Source organism: Camellia sinensis, chromosome 12 (assembly GCF_055761805.1).
Source record: "Camellia sinensis isolate YWXY chromosome 12, ASM5576180v1, whole genome shotgun sequence".
NCBI lineage: Eukaryota > Viridiplantae > Streptophyta > Magnoliopsida > Ericales > Theaceae > Camellia > Camellia sinensis.
In genome coordinates this window covers 30,107,413-30,134,313 of record NC_138972.1, presented here as the reverse complement: position 1 = coordinate 30,134,313, position 26,901 = coordinate 30,107,413, and the positions used below count along the sequence as shown (strand labels likewise).

Genomic DNA, 26,901 nt, shown 5'->3' with positions numbered 1-26,901 from the left:
GTTTGAGAGTCTTTCCATATAGAGTACAAAGAGGTAAGGTAAGGTGAGATTGGGTCACCTTCCCTTACGCCCCTTTCATTATGGATACCATTAATCACTTCTCCATTCCAAAGTATGGAGGAGTGGCTATTAGTAACATAGCTAATAATCAAATTAACCCAATCCTCATTGATTTTAAATTCAAACAGATTATGTCCAACAGATTTATATGAGCTATGTTAGTAGAGATTATCAAACAGAATTTCTCAAACAGATTATGTCCAACAGATTTTCGCACATAGCCACTTATAATCACTTCAAATTATGTGTATTATAACATGGTGTATGTACAGGAATATCTGTTTTTTGTGAATGTATTAACTTAAATCTAAAACACAAAGAGCTGCAAGACTAATGATCTTAAGTGAAAAACAGAGTATAGTTTAGATTTTGGGCAGTATATATAGTTCAGATTGTGTATGAATTAGTGTAGACAGATTTAGTAAAACTATTGTGTATACTGTATTATAGTGTAGTATAGTGTACACAAATTTATAAATCTGAACTATACACAATCTGTATTATAGTTTAGACAGATTTTTAGAGTATAGTTTACATTTTGTAGTATAGTGCAGTATATATAGTTCAGATTGTGTATTATAGTGTAGACAGATTTATATATACTGTATTATAGTGTAAACATATTGTGTATTATAGTGTAAACAGAGTATAGTTTAGATTTTGCGATACAGATTTCGAAAGAAAGACAGAGTATAGTGTAGGCAGATTTAGAATGCAAACATGTAGGCAGATTTTTGACAGACATATTTTTTGCAGACAGAACATGTTTGCCAACAGATTTTAACATATATATATATATATATGTGTGTAGCAGAACATAACATTTTTCATATCCAAACAACATATAATGGATTCAAGTTTAAAAAAAATCGAACTCACCATAGCAGCCATCGCGATAGGAAATGAGCGAGACCCATTGGTATGATTGTACGGCAATTGACTCCTATTACTCTTGCCAGCTTTTGACCGTTTCTAAAAATAAGTCAAGCAGATAAACAATTTTTTTGTCAATGTTAAGGCATTGCACATTTTCACATAGATGTATCTACTCTATCTAGTCTATTATTTTACCTGGTGAGATGCATCTTGCCAAGCCACATCAATCAAATGCTTCCAATTATCTAAACTCACCCCTACGGGCGGATGACCATAGATCTCATCACGTGGAAGTCCTTCTAACAATTCAAACTCTTGCTTCAAGGTGTACCTCCAATCTTTGTACAACCCATAGGCCTTCTTATTCACAATCTCCTGTGCTTGTAAGTCATTGTGGAAATCGTCTCCAATTTGAAACTTGTCCTACATGCAAAACAAATTGAAATAGTAATCATTACATATTAGTCTTTCTTATTACTCACATAATACAATTACATATTGTGGACAAGTAATATTAGTTACAAGAACTCCTTGGATGACGGCAGCTTTTGTAGTCTCATCAAGATCCAGCCATGACTTCACATCTTTCAAAGGGCACAAGGTTCTAATTTGAATTCCTAACTCGTTAGTTGCTGGAGTGGCATACTTGCCAGTCATTGCATTCAACCCACGATCGATGTGAACATAACATTTTTCCCCTTTTTTGGCTCTAATTATTTTTTGTATGCCCTTGCCAAGTGTCGGTCCACGTACACGTAGGGGCTTCGAAGTCCCTGTTAACAACATAACATCATGAAAATTGCCTAAAATTTGGCTACAAAAAAACAATGGCAATGGCATGTGGTAATTGACAAATTTTATACACTTTATTCTTACCTATGCCACTCGGCTGCGTTTCGGATGGGGCTTGTGTCTCATCAGAATCAACCATTGGTTGGCTAGTGACATGATGAGATGGTCCCACATTTGATCGGACGGGTAGAACAGGAGACGGAGCAACGGGTGATCCTAAAGGAATAGCAGGTGGCGAGTCTGTTTCTGGCTGCGTGAGTGTCTTCTTCCGAAGCCGACCAGTCTTTAAGCCAGGAACCATTTTCCAATCTGCAATAACATAAGTAACACTATATACATGAACTAGACAAAAATAAGTCCGCTTGATTATTGCAGACAAAAATAATACATGAACTATACAATAACACAAGTAACACCATTTTCCATTTTCCAATATGCCATGATATGCCTACTTTAGTTAGTTTGGACAAAAAATAATTTTGAAGGCATGAACTAACTCAACTAATTTCGAAACTGAGAAGTTCATTAAAAGCACCCCCAAATTCATACAGATACAAGGATGAGCTAGAGCTCAGGCAAAGTTCCATCCTCTGGTACTATCTTGCAATGCATTGCATTTGTTTGCATCAACTACGCCAACCAATAAAAACTGAAAAAGAAAATACATTGCCTACCTAAAGTAAGCTCTAAAAAAACCTGCACTTCTCAACATATCTAAAGCAGGCAACAGTTTTTCTTACGCATATGATTCATGAAAATCTAGTATTCACAACTTCAGAGGAAAGATCAAAGTACAATTCAAGTAACTAAACTACCTCAACAGATATTCAGCAGCTTCGGCTCCTGTATCTTTTGAAATTAGGTCATCAAGAAGCACTTGATGATCATAGTGTAACTGCAAACAAGTTAGGAGTGCTTGTATTACTTTATTTAATAACTTCGCCTGGTAAGTGAAGAATAGAACATAAAGGCATTTTCTTTATATCAACGAAATAAAAGTATATACATTGGGATAAGAAGTCTTAGTTGTTCCCATTATCTATAAATATTGAACTTGCCTCTGCAAGAAAAAGATGGAATAGGTGTATGGGGTTGAAAAGGTTTGAAACATTATAAAGCATATCATCACATCTGTCTTGGCAGACCCGACATTCAAGCTCTAAAAAGACTCATTAAAGACTTCTTAGCAACCAATACTCATAATAACCACTAAAACTATTCTACCATGTGTTGCTTACTGTTGTTTGGCACCGAAGGACACGTGAAACAGTTGCAAAAGCACTTCAAATATGATATCGTCCTACAAATCAACAGCAGACAAGAAATTAGGATATAGCAGGTCTAAAGAAAGGCACATATTCTACGAACAAGAAATTAAACGATTAATAAATTAATATAACCATTCAAGCTACACGAGCAACTATATAAACTGAATTTTCTTGGAGTTGTCATCTCTCGCAAATAAGGTTTGTAAATGGCTTTTAGATGTGTTTCAAGCTTCATCTTGAATGACTACTTTAAAAATTTGAAGAGTGGAATCTAACTTCGGCAGATTATGAAATATTAGACCCTAAAGATCGTTATGTGTATGCTATTTCCAAATTCCGTTACTTCTGAACTGCAGTTGATTTTTGGGAGCCTATGGAATTTCAAGCCATGCTTATATAGGTCAACTTTGCTCATTCATTGTGCATGTCTAGTACATGAAAAATCTTTACGAGTTTTTCCAACTCATTTAACTAGCAAGAACTCTGTTGATGGTCAAATTCCAAAAGCCCTGTTTATTTTGTCAAGTAATACCTTTTGAAACTGAGAAATTGAGAGGTGCTAGGCAATTAGGTAATTGTCGTGACTATTCTTGTATGCATATCTCTATGTAATTTCATCAGTTGTGGTAGTGAAAGAGGTAAGTTATGGAATTAATAGGTTGTAACAAAAAACTGTGGAACCTGGGTCTGGTTGTAGTGGGGGAAAGTTTTAGCCCTGGTGTGGTTTTTTCATGTGGAAGTGGGGAAGTTTCACCCCTTAGGATTAAGTTGTATCAGATTTATCCTTTGTTTTTAATTTTCTGAACATACTTAGACAACACATAAAATCTCAACAATCCACTATTAAGAAGTAAACCCGTGAGCAAGGATCAAATTTAGTTTTGGTGTGCTGTTTCAGTCAACTTTGAAACAGAAATATTTCGGAAACACAAGGAAAAAAGAAAGGAAATTTTGACTATACCCTCTTGTGGTTTGGCTCATGTGCGCATAGCCTCCCTCATGTTCAAATATAAACACAAAACTCCCTGTGGTGGTTTCTGTCTAACATTACTGAAATAAGTAAACTTGAGAAGGGACAGGTTAAAATATGATACCAGCTGGTGTAATATAACTTCCATATTTGGTGCATGATTTTAACTTAATGTCAATTGTGTTGTTAACAGGTTGGCGATGCTGGGCCCATTCTTGATATGATGGCTGTGGCACTAGAGAACATCCCAAGTAATGCTGTTGTATCTAAAGCAACAATATTCGCTGTTTATCGGACTGCACAACTTATTTCTTCCATTCCTAATGTTTCGTATAACAAGAAGGCAAGATTCGATTTCCTCATATAGCAATATGTTGCTATGTTTTTAGTTTATAAAAATCATCTAACCCTGCGGCATAATTTCTTGCTTCAGGCCTTTCCTGATGCTCTATTTCACCAGTTACTTTTAGCAATGTCCCACCCAGACCACGAAACAAGAGTAGGGGCACACCATGTTTTCTCTATTGTGCTTATGCCATCTCTTATTTGTCCTTGGTTAGTTCGTAATGGAGGACCTGCACAAGCTCTCCTGGGGTTTTCGCCAATTGCTTCAGAGAGGATAAAGAATGGAAGTTTCTCGATTCAGGATGAAAGCAATGACAAACCCAAGGAGGAAGTCAGTCAAGTTTTGGATAATGGCGTGACTCAATCTATAAAATGTCCATCTCGTGGTCGATCATTTAGTTTCAAGAATGCTATGGTCAATGGAAAAGCAGTATGTCACAAGTCGTTGAAAGTTGCAACACAATCTATCATTTGGTTTTGCCTTACTGTGATTATTGTCATTTTTCTAATGATCTCTTTCGAGTGATTTATCTATCTAATCTTCTTCAGGATCTGACTGCCCTCCGATTGAGTAGTCACCAAGTGAGTCTCCTGCTTTCAGCAATCTGGGTGCAGGCAACATCCACAGAAAATACCCCTGCAAATTTTGAAGCGGTGGCCCACACATATAATGTCACTTTATTATTTACCCGGAATAAGGTATCCTCATAGTGCTGTTTACTTATATTTATTGTTTCTACCATTTTGATACTTATCCCTTGGAATTTCTTTATATGTACTTTTTTTCTTCTTTTTTCTGGATTAAGAATTCTATATTGAAAAGATTCCAGTTGCTTGGGAAAGTAACTCTAAGATAAAATTGTAACTACAATATACATTCAGTGAATCTGGAAAGAAGTTTCGTGGAAATAGAATACTGTATTTACTTCACTACTAGTACTAGCTTTACTTTAAAAGTGGTGAAAGCCTGCTTTCAGAGATTTGAGTTATTTGATTGTCAAAAATGATTCTTCTAACACTCTTAAAACCAGAGTTCTAATGAGCTTCTCACCTGTGGCAACTTTGTTACGTAATTCAAGGTTTTGAATCCTATGAGCACTGAGAGTAATTTTTTTTAGTCTTCATAATAAGAAGTATCTTTTTCTTTTGGATTCTTAAGTAGGCTAATGTGGAAGCTGATATGCCTAATGTGGAAGCTGATATGCCCTATGTGGGCAGTTTTAGTGGGTACCAAAATGCCTCTATATTTATTTTGGTGGTCCTTAGAATTTTCTTGGAGTTGTCATCTCTATTGTCAACTATGATGGCCTATGATTTTATCAAACTTATAATCCCAAGCATATCAGACTGGCAAAAGAGGATTCAGTACCTGACCCTTTGCATTTCAAAGCCAGACTGTTCAAAATCTGTACACATACATATTACAATTGAATTCAAACTAACCCTTCCAAACTAACCCTTCCTTCATTTATTCATGGTTAACTCTTATTCTAATCTCTATCTACAAAACCATAAAATAGCAACAACAAAGCATAAACAGAGCAGAGGCAGCCCCAAACTTGAACCTAAAAACATCCACACAGTTGCAGCAGCAACCAGACAAAACCAGCTTTACAGCCATACCAGCATAGCTGCAGCCAAACAAATGTTGATGTTCTCAGAGCTTCCTATATCAGATGCATTCCACCAAAAGGCACCATTCAGTTACATTCCACCAGCACACCCCATAGTAACCCATTGCACAAACTGCCATGCTGACCATTAAATACACCAACCATTCAGATCTTCAATGAATGCAGGTTTAACTGGGCTCAACTCACAATCTGACCAGCATAGCTGCAGCCAAACAAGATGCAGACCAGCACCCTTCAATTTACAGCAGCCCAACAAAACACCACATTTAACCTAGTGACAACCATTTGACAGCAGCTCCACAGAATGTACTCCAGGCCCCCTCAGAAAACATTCTACTTGACACAGTAAGTAGCAGTTAGATACCAAAGCTATACCATAAACTTCACTACCAAAGATACACCAAAAATGCCTCCCACTACATTCTGGACAGCAACCCTTCCAGGGCAGATCAGCAAAGGCAGGGCAGAGATAAACCAGAGGAAAAAAACATAGAATGGCAGAGAACAAAAACATGGGTCCAGGGACTGCACTTCTGCACTGAGTGGGTACACCCACAGCAAAACTCCACCCATTTCAGTTTCGATTAGCTGCCTTAAACACACATTGATTTCTGAGTTTATTGACATTTACGAAGATAGATCCCCCTTCATTATTTCGAGTTTCCTTTGCATTTGTGCACCAATTGAACATTCACATTGCTCAAATTATGGCATGAAGTAAAGCATGACCAAATTCAAAATTCTACATCAACATCTGTATCAAAATCACTTTGTAGGTCATATTCTTCGTCTGTGTCGTCACCCTCCCTCATTAATCCATCTTCATCATCACAGATGAAGGCATCATCTGTAACACCCTTGGCTTCTACCCCTCTGACAGATTGCAAAACTTCCATGGGAATAATTTCAGAATCAATATCATCTCGACGCAAAGCCACATCATCATCAATAGCCATAGTAGGTACAACCTCGGTGGTTTCTTCTTGTTGGAACACATCATCAGGTTGTACGACATCCATCTCCGGCACATCCCAAATTTCTCAATGTTGAAACTTTTCAACGACTCTCCAACTGGTACCTAATTTGGTGTCATTAACATAGAATACTTGTTCAACTTGACTTAGTAATACAAATGAGTCATCTTTGTACCATCGACTTGTTACATCAACTGTTGTGAAATGTGGCTCTACACGCATAGTTCTACTATTACCGCTGTTAAACCATTCACATTGGAACAATACAATCCGACGTGTGAACAAATAGTTCAGTTCCCACACTCTGCACAAGTGTCCATAGAAGTGTATCAATTGCCCTTCATGCTCCCCTTCCACGACTAATCCACTATTTTGACTTTTCCGACGGTTGTCACGGTCGATAATATGATAACGGACACTATTACAAATACATCCTGAATATGTGTTCACTAAGCCACTAGGACCATTGGCTAATGACCACATATCATCAGTTGCTTCGGGGGAATGTTGGCTCCGCAATTCATTCATCTACATAAAGAACATGTGTCATGTTACTAGCATGCGTAACATTTACGTAATGTACGATCTATGGTAGGATATGAGAATACTAGCTTACATGATCTTTGAACCATTTAGGAAATTCTTTCCGATGTCTGTTTTCGATGTCGAACGCACCGGCTCTTTGGTGTAACAAGTTCTTGTGCTCCCTAGTTACAAGAAATGCGATTCAAAAACTATTTACTAAGATAAAGACTAATCAATTTACAACAAAAACATTATAAATACGTTTGAAGGATTCATACTGTACGTGTTTATCCACTTCTGTGCTATTGTGTAGGACAAACCAATGAGCCAACTCGCGTTCAGCTACGGACACATGGGACGCCCTTGTCATTAGACCAAAGGGACGTACAGTTTGAGTGAATACCGCCAACCCTAGGCCACGGTCACCCATGTCATAATTCCTTTCTGGGCGGTTAAACAATGTTTCAACTCCATCCAAATACATTGAACAAAATGTTGTACATTCTTTGGAAATGTAAGCCTCGGCAATAGAACCTTCAGGATGAGCTTTGTTGGCCACAAACCCTTTTAGACGGCCAAGCAACCTAATTTTGCAAGCATCATAACAATGTTATACTGCAATATTTATATCAGCAGTAAAGCATTAACTTAAATTTGACAGTAACACGAGGGCTGAGTTAATACCTCTCAATTGGGTACATCCATCGATATTGCACTGGGCCTCCAAGCATAGCCTCTCGAGGCAAGTGAATTGCCAAGTGGACCATGACATCGAAAAAAGCCGGCGGGAAAAGCATCTCAAGCTTACAAAGTATGAGTACGATTTGTTCATCCAATTTATGCAAATCTGAATGCCTCAATGTCTTTGAACACAATTGTTTGAAGAAATTTCCCAACTCAAAAAGTGTCATTCCAATTTCCTTATTCAGGTAGCCACGCATCCCAATTGGAAGAAGTCGTTGTATAAGGACATGACTGTCATGACTTTTGAGGCCAGATAATTTTCCAGCTTGAGCGTTTACGCAATTGGAGATATTTGCTGCATAGCCATCAGGGTACTTTATTGATTTCAAGAAATCACAAAAGCCTTCTCTCTCTTTCACTGACAATGTGAACAATGCGAGAGGCTTCTCAAAGGACCCATTAGAACGCCTCTTCAAATGTAACTCTTTACGTATTTTCATGTCCTCCAAATCTAAGCGTGCTTTGTCCGTGTCCTTGTTCTTTCCATCTACGCTCAAAAGTGTCCCAACGACATTGTCACATATGTTCTTCTCAATATGCATGACATCAAGGTTGTGTCGAAGCTTCAACGTCTTCCAATAGGGCAAGTCAAACATAATGCTTCTCTTGCTCCAATTCAAATTTTGATGTTCATTCCTTTGTCGTTTTCGATTTTGTGGGTGCTTTCCATACGGCTTGTAAGTCCCAGAATCAATTTGCTCTAGTATTTGGTCCCCCGATAACTCCAAAGGTTTGGACCTATGCTCCGTTTGACCATTGAAGAGCTTACTTGTTCGCCAAGTGTGGTTCTCAGGCAAGTGGCGATGAGCACCCATATACCCTATTTTACTTCGTAATCCCTGAGACGATGCATTATTGTTACAATTAGGGCAAGCCAAGTAACCCTTTGTACTCCACCCTGACATGTTACCGTACGCAGGGAAGTCATTTATGGTCCACATTACCGCTGCATGCATTCTAAAAATTTGCCCGTTCGATGCATCATATGTTTGCACACCATGCTCCCACAAATTCTTCAATTCTTCTATTAGTGGTTGCAAGTAAACATCAATGTCTCTTCCAGGTGCCGATCGTCCGGGAATAAGCAATGACATCATGCAATATGGCTCTTTCATGCACTTCCACGATGGGAGATTGTAAGGCATTAAGATTACGGGCCACATGCTATATGATGTGCTCATATTCCCAAATGGATTGAAACCATCTGTTGCCAGCCCTAGCCTTACATTTCGACAGTCATCAGAAAACGTCGGATGTTGCTTATCAAAGTCCTTCCATGCTTCACCATCGGCCGGGTGCCTTAAGATGTCATCATCCACACGCTTCTCATTGTGCCATCTCATATCTGCGGCTGTTTTTTTGGACATATACAGTCTTTTCAACCTCGGTGTCAAGGGAAAGTACCGCAATACCTTGTGTGGAATCTTTTTACCACCATCATCGTTCAACTTGTATCTACACGTGTCACATGTAGGGCATTTCTCCAAATTAGCACTCTCCTTCCAAAATAGTGCACAATCATTCTTGCACGAATGAATTGTTTCATATCCCAAACCCAAGTCACGTAAGAACTTCTTAGCATCATAGAGTGTCCATGGAACTGTTGGATCACATTCTGGTAGAATGTCCTTAAATACCTACATAACCATATCGAATGACTTGTTGCTCCATTTGTTGTACACCTTCACATGAAGCATCTTAATGACGAATGATAACACAGAAAACTTTTCACATGTTGGGTGAACTTTGCGTTGTGCATCTTCGAATAACCTAGTGAACTTATGCAAATCCTCCCTCTCCAAACCATTAGGTTCCTCGTCGGTATGATCATTCATAAGACCACTCACATAAATTTCTTCCAACATAGTAGGCAATTCATCAATGGGCGGATCATCGATATCTGTCATACATTCGCCACTACCTCCATATTGGTCATTTGATACACTAGGACGAGACACGGGAACATGTTCCCCGTGATGCACCCAAGTTAGATACGAAGATGCCATGCCTCTTCGGATCAAGTGCATCCACACAACTTGTCTGCTATATTTTGTGCCATTAATGCAATCGACACACGGACACCTAATTTCATCCTCTACGCCTAAATTTTCCGTAGCAAAATCAAGGAATGACTTCACCCCTTGTTGATACTCTTTACTTGTCAACCGATTATTTATCGTCATCCAACTCTTGTCCATTTTGTCACCTACAACTCACACAAACATTAACCAAGGAAGCCATGAGAACACGCATTTCAAGTTGAGCCATTGTTTGGCTTGTCACATAAATCTCTTTTAGGGTGGCACTTTATGACACGAGTAGTTCTAAAACAAGTTAATTTAAGAAATGACCCGTAATTTTGGACCACTAGATAGCATAACTAGTAGAGCACTAGTACTAGTGAAACTATATGGTCAATGATAGAATGATATATCAAAATAATGAAAACCATGTCATGCTCTTCACAATGTGTGTGCATGACATGTTATTTATTAAAAAAAACAAGTAAAGACAGAAACACATTTCCAACAGTTGGCTCTACATGGCAACTGTGCATGTCCGCAAATGCATATTCACACATGAACATTTCAGAATAGAAGCATAGTAGATGTTATCAATGAGAGATGTATCTACAAAGTCATGTGAAAATCCAGAATAGAAGCATTAACAGTACTCATGAACATTTCATACGGCTTAAAGCACATTTTGCGGAAATGATAATAAATAAGCCAGACGATGTGGAGGCAAGTTTGCTGCAAGGTAGATTTTCTCTGATATGACATACTCTTGAAAAACTTGCTGCTATGAGCATGCAATTTTGTCTCATGGCAAGTTAGTTAAGCACTTAAATTAACTGAAATTCACAGCATTGCCATTTTCGAAAGCTCTTCATGTGCCCTATTCTAGAGAATTAACATATTGAGCCTCTTTAACAATTAGATATGACGAATGCGTTACTCTGTGAAGACTTAGACGAAGAAGTATTTACAGATGTTCCACCGGGCTTCGAGGATTTCTAATAGCACCTCCAACCAACCTAATCATGCTTATTAATAATCGAACCTAAATAATGAGAATGTTCACCAAAAATTGCATTAATAATATTGCTTTTGGGATCACAGTGGCATTTCTTGTGAATAGTCAATGCAATCTCTTAGTTTCCACAATTTATCATACAATGAGTTGAAAAGGAAAAGTAAAAAAATGAATTTCAGACTCCAGTTCCTGAAAATTTTGGAAATGGCTGTTCATACTGTGTCCAAGCAAGCAATTCAATCATATGCTATCATTTACGCCTTCACTAACAATGAGTGTTGATAATCCTAAAGTAAAACTATTCTAATGACTTAATTGATGGAAGTAGTAATTCAAAAAAACAAGCCCATTTTACAAATAGCATAATTACCGTGGGAAGTTAAAACTCCAAAATCCTATCCATGCAAGTTTAAGTACTACTAGTCCTGCACTAACAGTGGCCACAAACATATATTATAATATGTGACCTAAAGCAGCTAATAATTAATATCCATTTAAAAAAAAAAAAACCAACCTGAATGACAATCCTGTGCTACAGGATTAGCAAAAATTGCATTAGTCATGACATTTTAGGGTGGAACTTTATGACACGATTAGTTCTAAAACAAGTTAATTTAATAAATGACCCGTAATTTTGGACCACTAGATAGCATAACTAGTAGAGCACTAGTACTAGTGAAACTATATGGTCAATGATAGAATGATATATCAAAATAATGAAAACCATGTCATGCTCTTCACAATGTGTGTGCATGACATGTTATTTATTAAAAAAAAAAGTAAAGACAAAAACACATTTCCAACAGTTGGCTCTACATGGCAACTGTGCATGTCCGCAAATGCATGTTCACACATTTCCAACCTAAGCTTTGGGCATAAACGAGCTTTCTCCTTCTTTGGAAATATGGACTTAAATTACTAAGGAGGCAACATGGGCAATATGCCGCCATGATGCAAGCATCATAAATTTCCGATACTTCTAAAATGGAAGCATCGAGGTTATATTCTCCTAAGTTCCCATACAAAAAGCAGCCTCCTTGTACTTTTTTTATGTAATGATGTTTAAAAATTACTCACATGTAATTATCATGTGTGCCAAGTAGTTTCCAAGAATTTAACAAGTCAATGCTATCCAGTCAAGGCAAGGCAATGCTATCAATCCACAAACTACCATGCTTATTTATAGCACAGAAGCAAACAGTTACGCTAGCCAATGCTATCCATATGTATGATTTAATTGTATATCTAGCTAAAAACCATAAAAATTCCTCAACATCGTTACAAGGCATCCAAAAGCAACGAGCCGCTAGTATATTTACTAAAAACCATAAAAATTCCTCTTTTATATGTACTACTACTACAAGACTTTGCCCTAGTTTATGTAGCAAATGGGTTGATTCACCCCAAGCATTGCCCTAATTTTTAATTTGAATCACATTTCAATAACAATGCCCTAATTGAGGGCATTTCGTACATGTCATATTCTGTGTGTTTTGACACACACACACATACATACATATATATATATATATGCATATATACACGCATATATATATATATATATATATGTGTGTGTGTGTGTGTAAACAGAGACAGATAGAAACTGAGGCAAATCGAGAGGGAGATACAGAGAGAGGGAGAGACAGATGCGAAATTCAAACATACCTGGGAGGGAGTTCGGGGGATGATCCAGTTCGGGGGAGTTCGGGCAATGGAGACTATTCTTGTACAGAAGAGGGCAGAGGCGTGAGTGTACATATGATTTGGGAAAATAATCGAGTATATATGGAATCAATGTTGTGAATTTATGATTCGTGTGTGTGTGTAAACAGAGAGAGAGAGAGAGAAAGAAAGACTGAAACGGAAAGGCCGTGTGAGATGTTTACGAAATGGAGAGGGAGATATAGAGAGAGAGAGGGAGATACCTGGGAGGGAGTGGGGGATGATACACCAACTCTTGCGATGGAGACAGAGCAGGGATAGAGGCGGGAGTGTGAGAGGGAGGGAACTGGGATACTTTTACAATGCAAATAGAAGAAAAAGTAATATTCCCTCCACAATTTCGTGGCACGTTTGGCTACCAAAAACATAGTCTGTGAAAGTTCATTAATTGGCGACGAAAATCCAATTAGTCGCCGAAACAAATTATTTCTAAAACACACTTTTGGCTGCTAACAATTTTGGTCGCGAAAGGTAAAAACGTGAAATTTTTTTTATTTCTTGTTTTCATTCGACAAAACAAATCGAAAAATTATAATTTTGTTCTAAAATTTCAAAAAAAAAATCAGTAAAGATAAAAAATAACAAAAAAAATAGTAAATATTTGTTGCTTATTTTGAATTTTTAAAACATATATATTTGTTAGATTCGGCTCGAAAAAATGAATTATTTTAAAATAGGTGTTTTTTTAGATGTTGCCCAATGGTTCATGTGATAGAAAAATAAAATTAAAAATATTAATTGATTATCTTAAAAGAAAATAGAAGTAAATGTTACAAAGTTTGTAACATTAATGTTTTAAAAATCGAATCGGTGAGCAAATCGAACCGTAACATAACAAATATATTTAAATTATATTTAAATAAAAATATAAGTAATAAAATTATAAATTATAAATTTTTAATTATCTTAAATATTTTTCCTAATATTTTTTTCAAAATACATAATTTCAAAATGTCAAAATGTCAAAATTTTTGCAAATACATAATTTCAAAATTTTCCCTATAATTCAATATTGTAGATATTTTTTTAAAAGACTAATACTATACAAATAGAAAAATTTATTGTGAATTTCTTATTTTAAAATAAATTAATATAAAAAACAATTTTATTTATAATAATCATATTACCGCATTATTGTCAAAATTTAGTTCAATATTTTAATAAAAAAAATTGGGGGGTATGAATTAGAATAGAGATGAGATTGAGAAGTTTTTTTTTGTTCCATAGGACTAATAAAAAAATAAAAGAAATCAAACACAAACTCAAACACAGGGAAGCCTTCAAGTTGGTCCCAGATTTGAAACGGTCAAATGCGATCAAAATCTTGTTTGCTTTTGTCTTCCCAACTCTGTAATTCACTTCTTTCCAATACATAGGTCGATTGATATATACATATATATATATACACACATTTCCAGAGAAACAATGTTTCATTTTTCTTCTTTTTTCTCTTCTCCAGGATCCCCAAATTCCTTATACATATACACACACATTTGCAGAGATATATTAATAGCGAAACTCACAACTGTTATGTTGCTGATAAAATCCACCCTTGTTATGAGAGGATTTATGAAATGCTGCATGAACTCTTTCTACCGATGAAGGGAGACACTAATGTTACAGATTTTGAATATTTTATGTAATCAGTACACTGCATTATGCCTAAGTTATGTGGTGGTGCAACGGACGGAGTGACTTCAAATATAAGAAAATTTGAGATTAAAGAAAATTGACTTATTATCTTCTTTAATTCAAACTGGGCAAGGTAAGACACGCTGTAATCTGGCTGAAATTCCACATCTGTGTATTCGGGAGAATCATACCTCCCTGTTTCGTCAAGCAAGCATGTAAATGCTCCCGCTCGTTTCCCACAAGCAACCTGCGAACACCAAGTAAAGGAGCTTCAATGTACACAAAAGCATGTTTTGATTCAAACAAATTTGATAAAACAATGTGAAATTAAAAAATACATATATACAAAAACAGCACCTCAAAATGAATCAAAAATGTTCTTAACAAATATGGTGCAAATGATGGGGAGAGAAATAGAGCAGAACTCACATCATCTTTAAGGTTATCCCCAACCATCATTACTTCATTAGGTTGAACTTCCCAAACGGAACAGTGGTGCTGGAAGGGGATTGATATATATTTAAAGGGGTCATCTCAACCATCTATTTAAATAGACAAATGAATCATAGTCATTGAAATGTCTTAGTAGGACATTTGTCTCTAAATTTTTTTTCAAAAACCGTTCTGTCTTATTATATAGATATTGTAAAATATACTTAATTTTTTTGGGGGACTCCTGCATGATTAACTAGGCACAAATCAATTTGATTTAGAAATTTAGAACATTTAATATGTATATTTTGTCATATATAAAGACAGATGAAGAAATCATGTGTCAAGTAGATTTAATTAATTTATTATGCAGTTGTAACTAGTTTATTATATTAAAGTAAACCTTAAATTAATTTTAGAAGATGATAAACCATTTGGATTCTAGTATAGCCTAATAAAGCCAACTAGCCATGACTTTTACCACTTAATTCAATAAATCTGATTGTTTTATTCATATACCTACTACTAATGGGAATTCATTTTTATTTACTTAATAAGCATGTTTCATTTTCATTTTTATTTTTAAAAAAGAAGTTTCTTTAAATTTTATTGTTCTCATTTAAAAAAAAAAAGTCAAATTCCATGGATAAAATGTCATTGTTGTTAAGATTTGACAACCTTTGCATAAAAATAAAAATAAAATAACTATTTTGTTTAATAATTTTTGGCGACCAAAAGTTTGGTCGCCAAAGATCAAAAATAAAAATTTTTATTTCCCTTCGGCTACCAAAAAATTTAGTAGGCAAAGGTGCGTCTACAACGACTAAAATAGATTTTGTCGCTGAAAAGATAGTTTTGGCGACCAAAAGTTTGGTCGCCAAAGATCAAAAATAAAATCTTTTATTTCCCTTCGGCTACCAAAAAATTTAGTAGGCAAAGGTGCGTCTACAGCGACTAAAATGGATTTTGTCGCTGAAAAGATAGTTTTGGCGACCAAAAGTTTGGTCGCCAAAGATCAAAAACAAAATTTTCTCTTTCCCTTCGGCTACCAAACAATTTAGTGGGTAAAGGTGCGTTTACAGCTACCAAAAGTATAATTAGTCGCTAATGGAGATATGTTTAGCTACTAAAATTTTTTTTAGAGGCCAATTGTAGTATTTTTAGCTACCAAATTTATTTTAGTCGCCAACAATTAGCATTCCCCTACTAAGAAAAATTAGTAGCTAAAAAGTTGATTTTTCCCGACTAAAATTAATTTTGGTAGCCAATTCCCACACTTTCGGCTACTAAATTTGTTTTGGTAGCCAAAACTGGTCGCCGAAAATGTATTTTCTTGTAGTGTATATATATGTATATCTATACAAATATTTAATTTAAAATGTTATTAAATAATAAATCGGATTAAAAATTAAAAATTAAATTAAGATAATTTTATGATTTAATTTTATGTTAATAAATTAAGATATTTAGGTTAATTTATGATTTAATTTGTTAAATATATATACGTATATATTTAATTTAAAACGTGATTAAATAATGTAATTTTATGATAATAAATTATAGTGTTTAGTTTAATTTATTATTTAATTTGTTATATATATGTTTTTTTAAAAACATTATTAAATAAGAAATTACATTAAAAATTAAAACGTAGATTATGGTAATTTTATGATTTAATTTTATGGTTAATAAATTAAGGTGTTTAGATTAATTTATAACAATTTTATGTTTAATTAAAAAAATTATTAAATAAAAAATAAAAAACAAAAAACAAAAACAAAAAACCAAAAATATTTTAATTTAATTTTATGGTAATAAATCAGGGTCTTTAGTTTAATTCATGATTTAATTTGTTAAAAATGTGATTAAGATAGAAAATTATGTGAGAAGAGAGAAAGACAATATAATATAGGGATATTTAGGTAATTTTGTCTTTATTTTTACTTTAGTCTAAAATCATAAACAGGTTCTCTGCCTATATTTAAATTATAGGGGAGTAAAATACTTGGAGACCAAATCACATGGGGTAAAGTGAATTTTGTTATATATATATATATATATATATATGTGTGTGTGTGTTTTATTTTAGGTTTCATTATTCTCATTGGGGGTCATTTAAATAATTTAACAGTTGATTTTTTGTTCCGTTGTCAAGGTTGCCATATTATAGCTGAATGTCAAATAAAGTTAGTCTTACTTTTCATAGCTTTTTTTTCTTTTTTTCCTCCCTATGTGAAGAAAAGAAAGATACATGATGATCTAAGATTTTATTTTAAGACTGTACTCATGAAATTCTAAACGACTCATATTTGTGAAATTTATAAAAACTTACTTCATAGTAACTTTATAGACTAAATCAAAGATTCAAAATCGATTCTTTTTAAATTCAACGCCAGAAGTAGGTGAATATATATTATATGTACATTTTTTTTTTCTTTTCAAGGTGTGCACAATAAATTTCCTCACCAAACAATGACAAACATGGAGAAACCAAACATTATTGACAAATCTGTTTTTTTATTTTTTTATTTTTTATAAAAAAAAAAAGAGGCAATATTGGCAAAAATGGCAAGCAAAATTAATAATACCGTCCCCACTCCCACATCTACCCGAAGGAATTGGGGAATTCGTAGTGTGTGTATATTATTGTTTTCTCTATCTTTCTTCATTGCAATAAGTGAATTTTGATTGATTATAGGCTCACCCCCACTACGCCATGTTTGGTTGTGTTCACCAAAGACAAAAGGGCATCTTTACAATCCATTGTTGGGACTTGAGGACTTGTTATCAAGGGAATATTACAAATAAATAGCACAAACACCCATGCCTCTCTCTCTCTCTCTTCTCTCTCTCTATATATATATATTTTTTTTTTTTCTGTCACTATATATTGCTTTGACATTGAAATGCTGACTAAGAAAATGTGTACAAAACTCTTTGGAAGGAACAAAATGAAATGCTTCAAGAAAACAATTTTTTAACAACTATCTAAATCTCAATCAACTGTTGCTTAGTAAAATTTTAGGTATCAATCTTGACTACGAGAATATGTGTCAGCTTCAAGGAAGAAACAAAGTGAAACACCTTGAGCAAATGTTTTGGCACTTTTTAAAAGCATTTTGTTAACAAATACCTTTATGCTGTATTTGGTTGAGAGATTTGAAAAGGGAAATGAAAAAGGTAGGTGAAATGTGAAAAAAATATACCTACATTTCATATAGTTTTACACACCTTTTTCCTTTTTCTTTTCAAATTCCTTCCCAAATCCCTCAACTAAATACAACATTAATATACTTGTTAAGAATGTATTAAATGAGATAAATATAATAGAGAGTTGACAACATAATAAATGTATTCTATTAAAGAAAATTATTCTTTTCTTAAGGGGACTAAAATACCCTTCTTATCAGTATATATATATTGTAATTTTCACAATTTTATGTTTTTGTTTGCAATAGTGTTAATGATCACCCAAAAAACAAAAAATTAATCACTTTGCTTGGTTTTGGTTTTCAAAAATTCTACATTTTCGTTTTTCGTATTTTTTTGTTTTCACTAAATTTTTTTAATATTTTAAGCAATTTTTTTATAAAATTTTTTAGATACACTTAGCATACATACTCTTAAAAAGTATAATATTTGTGAAAAAAATATTTAAAAAATCTATTAAATACCAAAAATATAAAAATTCAGTATATTTTTCATATTTTTATGTATTTATTAATTTTTTAAAAATATTTTTTCACAAATATTTTACTATTTAAATACATCTAAGTAAAGTACATCTAAAAAGGTAAAAAAATTACTTAAATTTTAAAAATATTTACTAAAAATAAAAAAACATGAAAAATAAAAAAACTCCAATTTCTAGAAAATTGAATTCAGAAAACTGAAACTAAACACACTGAATAATATTTAATTAATAAAAAAAAATTCATGTAGATTTAAAAGTGAGATTTTTAATATTAAAATTTGAAGAATAATATATAACAGAAAATATATGTAAAATATATATGAATTGATAAATTTTTTAAAAGTGAACCCACTAACAAATCATGTAAATTTGTGTCCATTCGTGTGTATTTTGTGTTTAATTTTATAGTAATTTCTATGTTGACATCAAATTTTTTTTTTAATATCTTTCAATTAAAAAAAAAGTTTGATTAATTTAATTTATGAAATAATTATATATATGTGGCTGTTAATAAGAGCATGTGGTGTCCGAATAAAAAGTAAAAAAAGTAGATGAAAAAAAATTAAACAAAAACTAAAATTCAGAGAATTATAGCCAAAAAATAAAGAAGGGTACTTTGGTCTACTCAGAAAATAACAATTCAAGGACATTTATTACCATCTTAACTTTCTATATAGTGAAGGTAGTTCATCTCATTTAATACATTCTTAACACGTATTATGGATATTTGTGGTGGTGTTATATATTTTAATTAATGTATTAATATTAATTATAATATTATTATTGATCCCACTCATTAATCACATTATAAATACTAAAAACTTATTAAATTATATCACATCATTGATACACTAAACCTTTTTAAAAATATTGCTTACTAAAATAGTCATTATTATGTCTCAATATTTGCACGCTTTCAATGGTTGAACAATGAACACGGTTATTAATTAGTTTGGCATTTTAAACTTTGTTTTATGAAGACAGGAAATCTTATAAAACAATGCAACTAAGTTATTAAATTGGTAACAAATATAATATTATTAAATAATATTATATGTATCAGACAAACCGTACATAATTTGTTTTCTAAAAATGTTTAAGACTCTTTTTCCCTCACCTTCTTTGACTTTCTTTCTTTTTTGATTGATCATTTTTTTTTTCTTCTTTTCCTCCAATTACCACCCGTCACATGTGTGTGGAGAGTGGTGGGGATAAGTGACCAATCAAAAAAGAAAAGGGAACAAAGAGAGTTGAGGAAAGAGTGTCTTAAACAATTTTGCTATTGTTATGAAGTTTTCTTTGTTTGATTACACGTCATTGACTTTATACTTGGCAACAACAGTGTATCATTTGGAATTGGCTTTGTCATGACCCTTTTGGATTTCTTTTTGATGGGCATGTTGGCCTTATTCATTGGCAATAATGGGATAACATGGCTGATAAATTGAGAGAGTTCCCTAAATAAGCTAAAATATCAACTTATTTTTCAAAAGCATGAATTATATTAATGGTTCTTATAGTTTAAGACTTGTGTTATTTTGGTCATTGACTTTTTAATTATGACACATTTAACCATGAATTTTGAATCTTGTTCCAAATAAGGACAATTTGTAAATACTATTGGATTTTTCAAGAGCAAAATCGTCAATTTGATAAAATATAAATTAATTTGACATTAATAAATGTCAAAAAATTATTTTTAAATTTTAAAAAATTATTTCTAGTTACTAAAGATAAAATTATATAAAATCGATAAATCTTTTAGATATTTATTTATTTTTTTACCAAATTAATTTTTATTATATATTTAGATGATGATCATGTAAAATTAATTTTTAAAAATTAATCATGTAATTTTTATTATTTTTTATCAATTTTACATAATTTTATTTTTGGTGGGTAGAAATAATTTTTTAAAAAATTAAAATATTTTTTTGACATTTATTTTTGTCAAATTAGTTTATATTTTTATTAAATTGACAATTTTGCCCTTGAAATTAAGCATTGGCATGTTCAATTGTCTTATTTGGAACAAGATTCAAAATTCAGGGTCAAATGTGTCACAATTGAAAAGTCATGGACTAAAGTGACATAAGCCACAAACTATAGGGACTAATAGTGTAATTTGTCCTTTTCAAATTAGGCCTGGTTTAGATGGAATTTCTAAAATAAGCTGAAACGCTATTTTAAACCACGCTTTCACCATTTTTGTGGTCCAGGCGCGGAAAATTGGTGAAATCGTAAGTGTGGTTACAAACCACGCTTTTAATTAAGAAAGCGTGGTTACAAAACACGCATTTAAGGAAATTTCATTTGTATAGAAAGCGTTGTTACGAATTACGCTTTTAAATAAAATTTGTTTTTTCCAGAAAATGTGGTTAGCATCCATGTTTTTACTGTTGACCAAGGTAAGCGTGGTTAACATCCACACTTTTAACCAAAATCCGGTTTTAAAGGAAATCGTGGTTCCTAACCACGCTTTTATAAGCACAACCGCTCCACCACTGTTGCTTATTATTATTATTATTATTATTATTATTATTATTATTATTATTATTATTCAATCCACATTCTATAATTCGCTCAGTCATCTTGTAGATCTCTATATATAAATTATTCATATAAAATATCGTATTGATAAACAATCTTAGCTATCAAAATTTATTATTTTAATATTTAAAATTAAATTATGTAATTTTGAAATTATGTTTCGCATCCATTATTTTTTTAAAAAAATGATAAAATTATATGTACGATTATCAGATCAATTTGATATTTACATAAATAATTTATACATAAATTTTTTAAAAAATAAACAGCATGCATTGTCTAAAGAGTAGTGAATTGTGTAAAAAATATAAATTAAATATTTGCTTAATTTACTTGATATTTTTTAAATTGTTATTTAAATATAAATTTTTAAATAAAATTTTATTTTTTTATATAATTCAAATATAATTTAAAAAAGATCGATGATGGACAAAAATAAAAACAACAAATAAAAAATTTTAAAAAAAGAAGAAAATAATGGCCTCGAGACACGTACCTTTCCAGAAAACATTTTGCGTAGTTTCGGAGAGATTTTGTCGGGGCTTTTCTCAAGCTAAGCCCCTATACTAATTTATTTCCCAAACTAAGCCTATTTTTGCAGAATTTTCGAAACTAAATATTTGTTGTTTCCTTAAATTTTTGTTGCCACAAAATATTTAAATAAAACTTCACACAGCATATACAACGAACAGGAAAACAAAATAAAGGTATGACTATAACACTCATAACACTTTAGAACGCTGTAGCTAGTTCAAACATAAGTATCCCACATAAATAATTTGTGGAAACATTCAACATAATATATAATATAAAATAAAGCGACGAGTACAATACTTAACAGTTACATAGACAAATATTAGAAAACATTTCACAAACTCATTATCGAAAGAGTTATTTTAAGACACGCAACACATAATTATGAATAACCTAATATAATTTAGTAAACAGATAGACGCCTAATCCTCGCTCAAATCAACAATCTCAGAGTCCGAACAATTAGAGAGCTCAGGGTCAAAGAGAAGTGCAGGATCATCCTTGATAGCCTTGATAGCTGCAACATTTGGTGATGTTCTGTTCTTTTTGGCATCCGACTTAAGTATGGATAGTTTTATATCGCGGGCTGACCTATGACGCATTTGAGAAATCTCACGTCGAAGTCTTTCACATAGTCATCAACATTATCTGGATCTTCCTTTTGGATCTGAACTGAACGTGCTTTCGGCACATTCAGTCGATTTTCCCGACATAATCTTTCCATTTGCACTCGCTCTATAAATAGTGCGGGCCACTTTAGAAGTCTAGCGTCTGCTAAACCAAATCTTGTTTGATTATCAGATGGATCCTCCACGAAACCACATGGATCTCCATAGTACTTGGGCATGACAAATTGTCGTTTCCCAAACCTATCATGATAAGCACAAGAGGCATCTAACAAAGTAAATGGTGTTTCATCTTCAGCATTGCCATTCCCCCCTTCCCACTCCTCTTCCTCGGTATGAACTCTCACCTCTTTCGAGGTTCCTATCCCCTGCGAGTCCCCTTCCCGTTCCTCTTCCTCGTCGTAAACACTCACCTCTGCGATTCCTATCCCCTGCCGTGAATCTATATTCCATTTGATTTTTTCTCAATAGATGAACGGTAGTTTCCTAGGGCGAACTGAGTGGAAATGTTGTGTGTTTACCATCACTGCTTCAGTCCTTTATATAGTAATTTGTCAACACTATTGCCATGTGGTCGTATTAATGTGGCTTAGATGAATTTTGAAATGTGAGGAAAAAACAAAGCATCTAAGTTACGCTCCACAAAGTCACATGCATCACTGCATGTGAGGAAAAAATTCACAAAGTATATAATTTACAAAGTCAGAAAGTCAGATGCATCAATGCATCATTGCACAAAGTCAGATACATCACCACATCACTGCACAAAGTCAGATGCATCACTGTATCACTGCACAAAGTCACATGCATCACATGCATCACTGCATCTGAGGAAAAAAGTCACATGCATCACTGCATCGCTGCACAAAGTCACATAACATCTGAGGAAAAAACAAAGCATACAATTTATTACGTCTGTTAAAGTCACTGCATCACTGCATCACTGAGAAATGTTGGACGTATCACTGTGCCGAGCTATAATTTATTATCGTACCATAGCTACTGTGCCCATGTGAATTTCTGCAATTCATAATGGGATGAGGGGGTGTCAGAACAAAAGAACAAAACAACAAAACAATTAGACCCTTTGTGTTTAAAAAGCCACCCTATATAGCTCCAAATAGATTCATAAACCTTGAAGAGAAAATATTATAAAGTTAGAATGTATTGAAGATTAATTTGTAGTAGAGTTAGAATGAATGGGTTTTTCAATGTATAGAACTTGAAAGTGTTACAGATAAAAACTAGCTATGCAGACAAGAATAACACCGACTTAAATCAACACATAGTTAACTTGAAATTAAATTGGTCAAATTTCTCCAATTAAATTAAATTAAATATGTAAGGTGAAAAGTGAAATTAAATATATTATCAAGACAAAATAAATTGAATTATATTTGTAAGCGGAAAAGTGAAATTAAATTTGTAAGCGGATTTAAACTTTGCTTAAAACCTTCAGATAGGCACTGAGTAGTAAATAAAAGTCGAAATGATAACTCTTATAAAGTTGATGCATAGTTGTTCAGGTCATAAAAGTTGACGTGGTAACTTTGATGCATAGTTGTTTACAATAATTTCAAACATACAACTACCATGTGTATATGTGGTATAAATATCGCATCATACCACAACAAAATTTTTATAGCTATTTCGAGCAATATCATCATGAGATATACAGTGGTTGATCTATATTCAGCAATGGGTCGCCAATGGGTTGTAGATGGAGATTAATTTCAATACCCATTAAATCCAAATTTGCGTTACTCACATGCCGCCATCAATACCATGAGAGCTGAGTAGGAATTTCTCAAAACTCGTGCAAACGTTCTCGTTGAGCTATGTCATGAAGTTAATATTAAATTTCCTCGCCGGTTAGCCATGCGTATATCAACTGACACTCCACAGTTGTTGCAAAGGGCATTGCATAGTATCCGCGACGAAGTTAATCACATGACTCAACGTTTGCAAAGGTCCGAACTAATGAAGACCGCAAATGAGCGTGCCGAAGATGGGTTAATGGATGATGCGCACCAGTACTTCACCTGGAGCATGGATGCTATGTATGAATCTGATATTGAGATGTCAGATGATGATGATAATGAATGAAATTGTTTGGATGAATGACCAAACCATTTATCTTGTAATGGATTTCTAATGCTTATCCACGACTTATCAATGAAGGGAGAAATTTAAATAGTTTTTGAATAGTTCTTGTAATTCTAGAAATAACAAATACCTTTGTTTTCTCTTCGTTATTGTTGTTTTGAAGAACACTAATTGAACTAAGCTTTCATGATTTCATGTATTATTGATGAGGAATATAATGATGATACTAAATGAACTTAGTTGCATGTATGACCAAACGTTTTCATTCATTGTAATGGCTTTGTAATGCTTATACATGAGTTATCAATAGGAAGAGAAATTCGTAACGAATCTTGACATGTGTACTTATAAATGTAGTGATTTCATAAACTTTAGGTTCATATAACAAAGAGTTGAAATACATCCGTAAGCTAGATAAACAACAACATTGTCTTACACTCCAGTAACGAAGATACAACACAATATACAAACATATATGAAATATAAAGGTGTTTGATTTCTCATTCCTCATTTGACATGTAATAGTCAGAGAGATATTTTTCATTATTTAAGACATTATTTCGCTCAGTCACTGTCAATTCTCTGTTGCTTGCTTCTGCCATTTCGGCGGCTAGCTGAAGTATGAAATGTCGCCATCTCCGCATCAACATTCTGTTGTTCTCCTTCTTAATTATGCTAACTGCTTTTTCATAGTTATTCACATTTCGTCTAGCCATGGTCAATGAACGACGATGAGGTACCATTGCCCCAAAGTTACGTAGATCATTAAACAATCCTTCTTGCTCTGTTACCCTGAATACCCATTCTGCTCGGATACCAACATAATAATCCTTCGGACTCGAGTATTTTTCGCTCTTATAGTCATAAGTAAATGGAGGTAGTAGCCACACTTTCGGATTTCTTTGACGGCGTGAACTTCCTGCACCTCTTGAAGACATTGTTCATAAAATAAAAAAATTAAGATGCAAAAAAGACTTGTGAACTTCCTGCACCTCTTGAAGATATCATACTAGGGATAGCACATAGTTCACCATTTCTTCCATATTACCAGCAACTTCAACTGGAGTGGTATGATGGTTGCAAGTGGGCACATCTTTCGTGTTATTGTGAAATTCATAATCATATCCACCACGTGAACTTGATTCCACACCATGGCCCTCAAATATCTGTTGTGTGTAGCCCACTGAATAACATTGATCTGGTGCATACATAGGAGACCGAAATGTTGTCGTGTCAATCCCCTGTGTAAGTAATGTAATGAAGGGATGAGAATCCATCTGTGTCATATTCGGGATATTGTGTACAACCTCTTTATCAATGTACACTTCCAAACAATTTGGTGGTTGGAAACTTGCACCGATACTTAATACGGTGTTCAATGTCTCATCGTCATTGATCGGTAATATCTTGTATTTGCTGATTGCTTGCCATTAGCGATAATGATATCTATATTTGAAGTTTAATCAGACACTTTTGCCGTAACATGCTACCTTGGACATGAACATCTCCTCCAAATTGCTAAGCGTGGTGCCAAGTTGCACCCCATATATCCCTTTCGGCTCAACATCATATGACACATCTTCATCGAGATCCCGAATTATGTTTCCCCCCAGTAGAAGATAATTGGAACAGTCTCCATATACTTGCTTCAATGAAACAAAAAACATTAAAATATCAACAATGTACTTATATCAAATTTTACTTTTAAAAGAATTATATGAATTTTAACTCATTCAATTACAATTACTTATGAGGTAAAAACTTTATTTAAGTAATCAGCAATTGTAATCCAACAATCATTATTGATTTTTTAATTAAAATATGAGTTAAAATAATTATTATGTTTTGGATTTTTTAGCTTTTTAAGAAAAAAAAAGCTTATAACACATAAAGAATGTTGGTTTGTTTTGACATAACTGTCTATGGAACTCTTGTGTTATGCTTTTTTCATTATTTATTACCATTAACATCATGTTCTTGTGCACGGTAAGTGTAAATTTTTCTTTTTCCATATTTCTTCTTCTTTGTTTTGGTAATATTTCAGTGTTGATTTGATTTTCTTAAATTAATCTGCTTTTATTTTTGTGTTGATTATTTGAATTTGTTTAGGCGGACACTTGGTGGAAGGAAGTTGTTGGAGTCAAAAGAAAAATTTTCCTATAAGTAACATTTATATCATAAGTGACGTTTTCCTATAAAAACCAGTCCTCTCATTTTTGTCAATTTATATTTTGTAGGGTAGAAGGAATTCTAGAGGTGAAACATTACTTCAACACCACTAAACATTACTTCAAGTTATATTTTCTCTCATTTTTATTTTTCTCTCTATTTGTTTATTATTGTTTATTTTCTCATTTTTGTTCACTTATTTTTATTCATAT

The 26,901-nt window shown here is 33.3% G+C and overlaps 1 protein-coding gene across 1 annotated transcript; it reads right to left on the bottom strand.

Moving 5' to 3' along the window:
• Positions 1–6,679: 6,679 nt before the first annotated feature.
• Positions 6,680–25,797, bottom strand: LOC114286428 (uncharacterized). The gene is made up of 9 exons (XM_082896745.1): positions 25,569–25,797; positions 9,871–10,394; positions 9,415–9,825; positions 8,619–9,027; positions 8,129–8,483; positions 7,765–8,028; positions 7,536–7,626; positions 7,052–7,447; positions 6,680–6,964 (listed from the first exon to the last, which is right to left on the bottom strand). Exons 1-9 carry the CDS (start codon positions 25,795–25,797, stop codon positions 6,680–6,682), a joined length of 2,964 nt encoding a protein of 987 aa, XP_082752871.1.
• Positions 25,798–26,901: the final 1,104 nt, after the last annotated feature.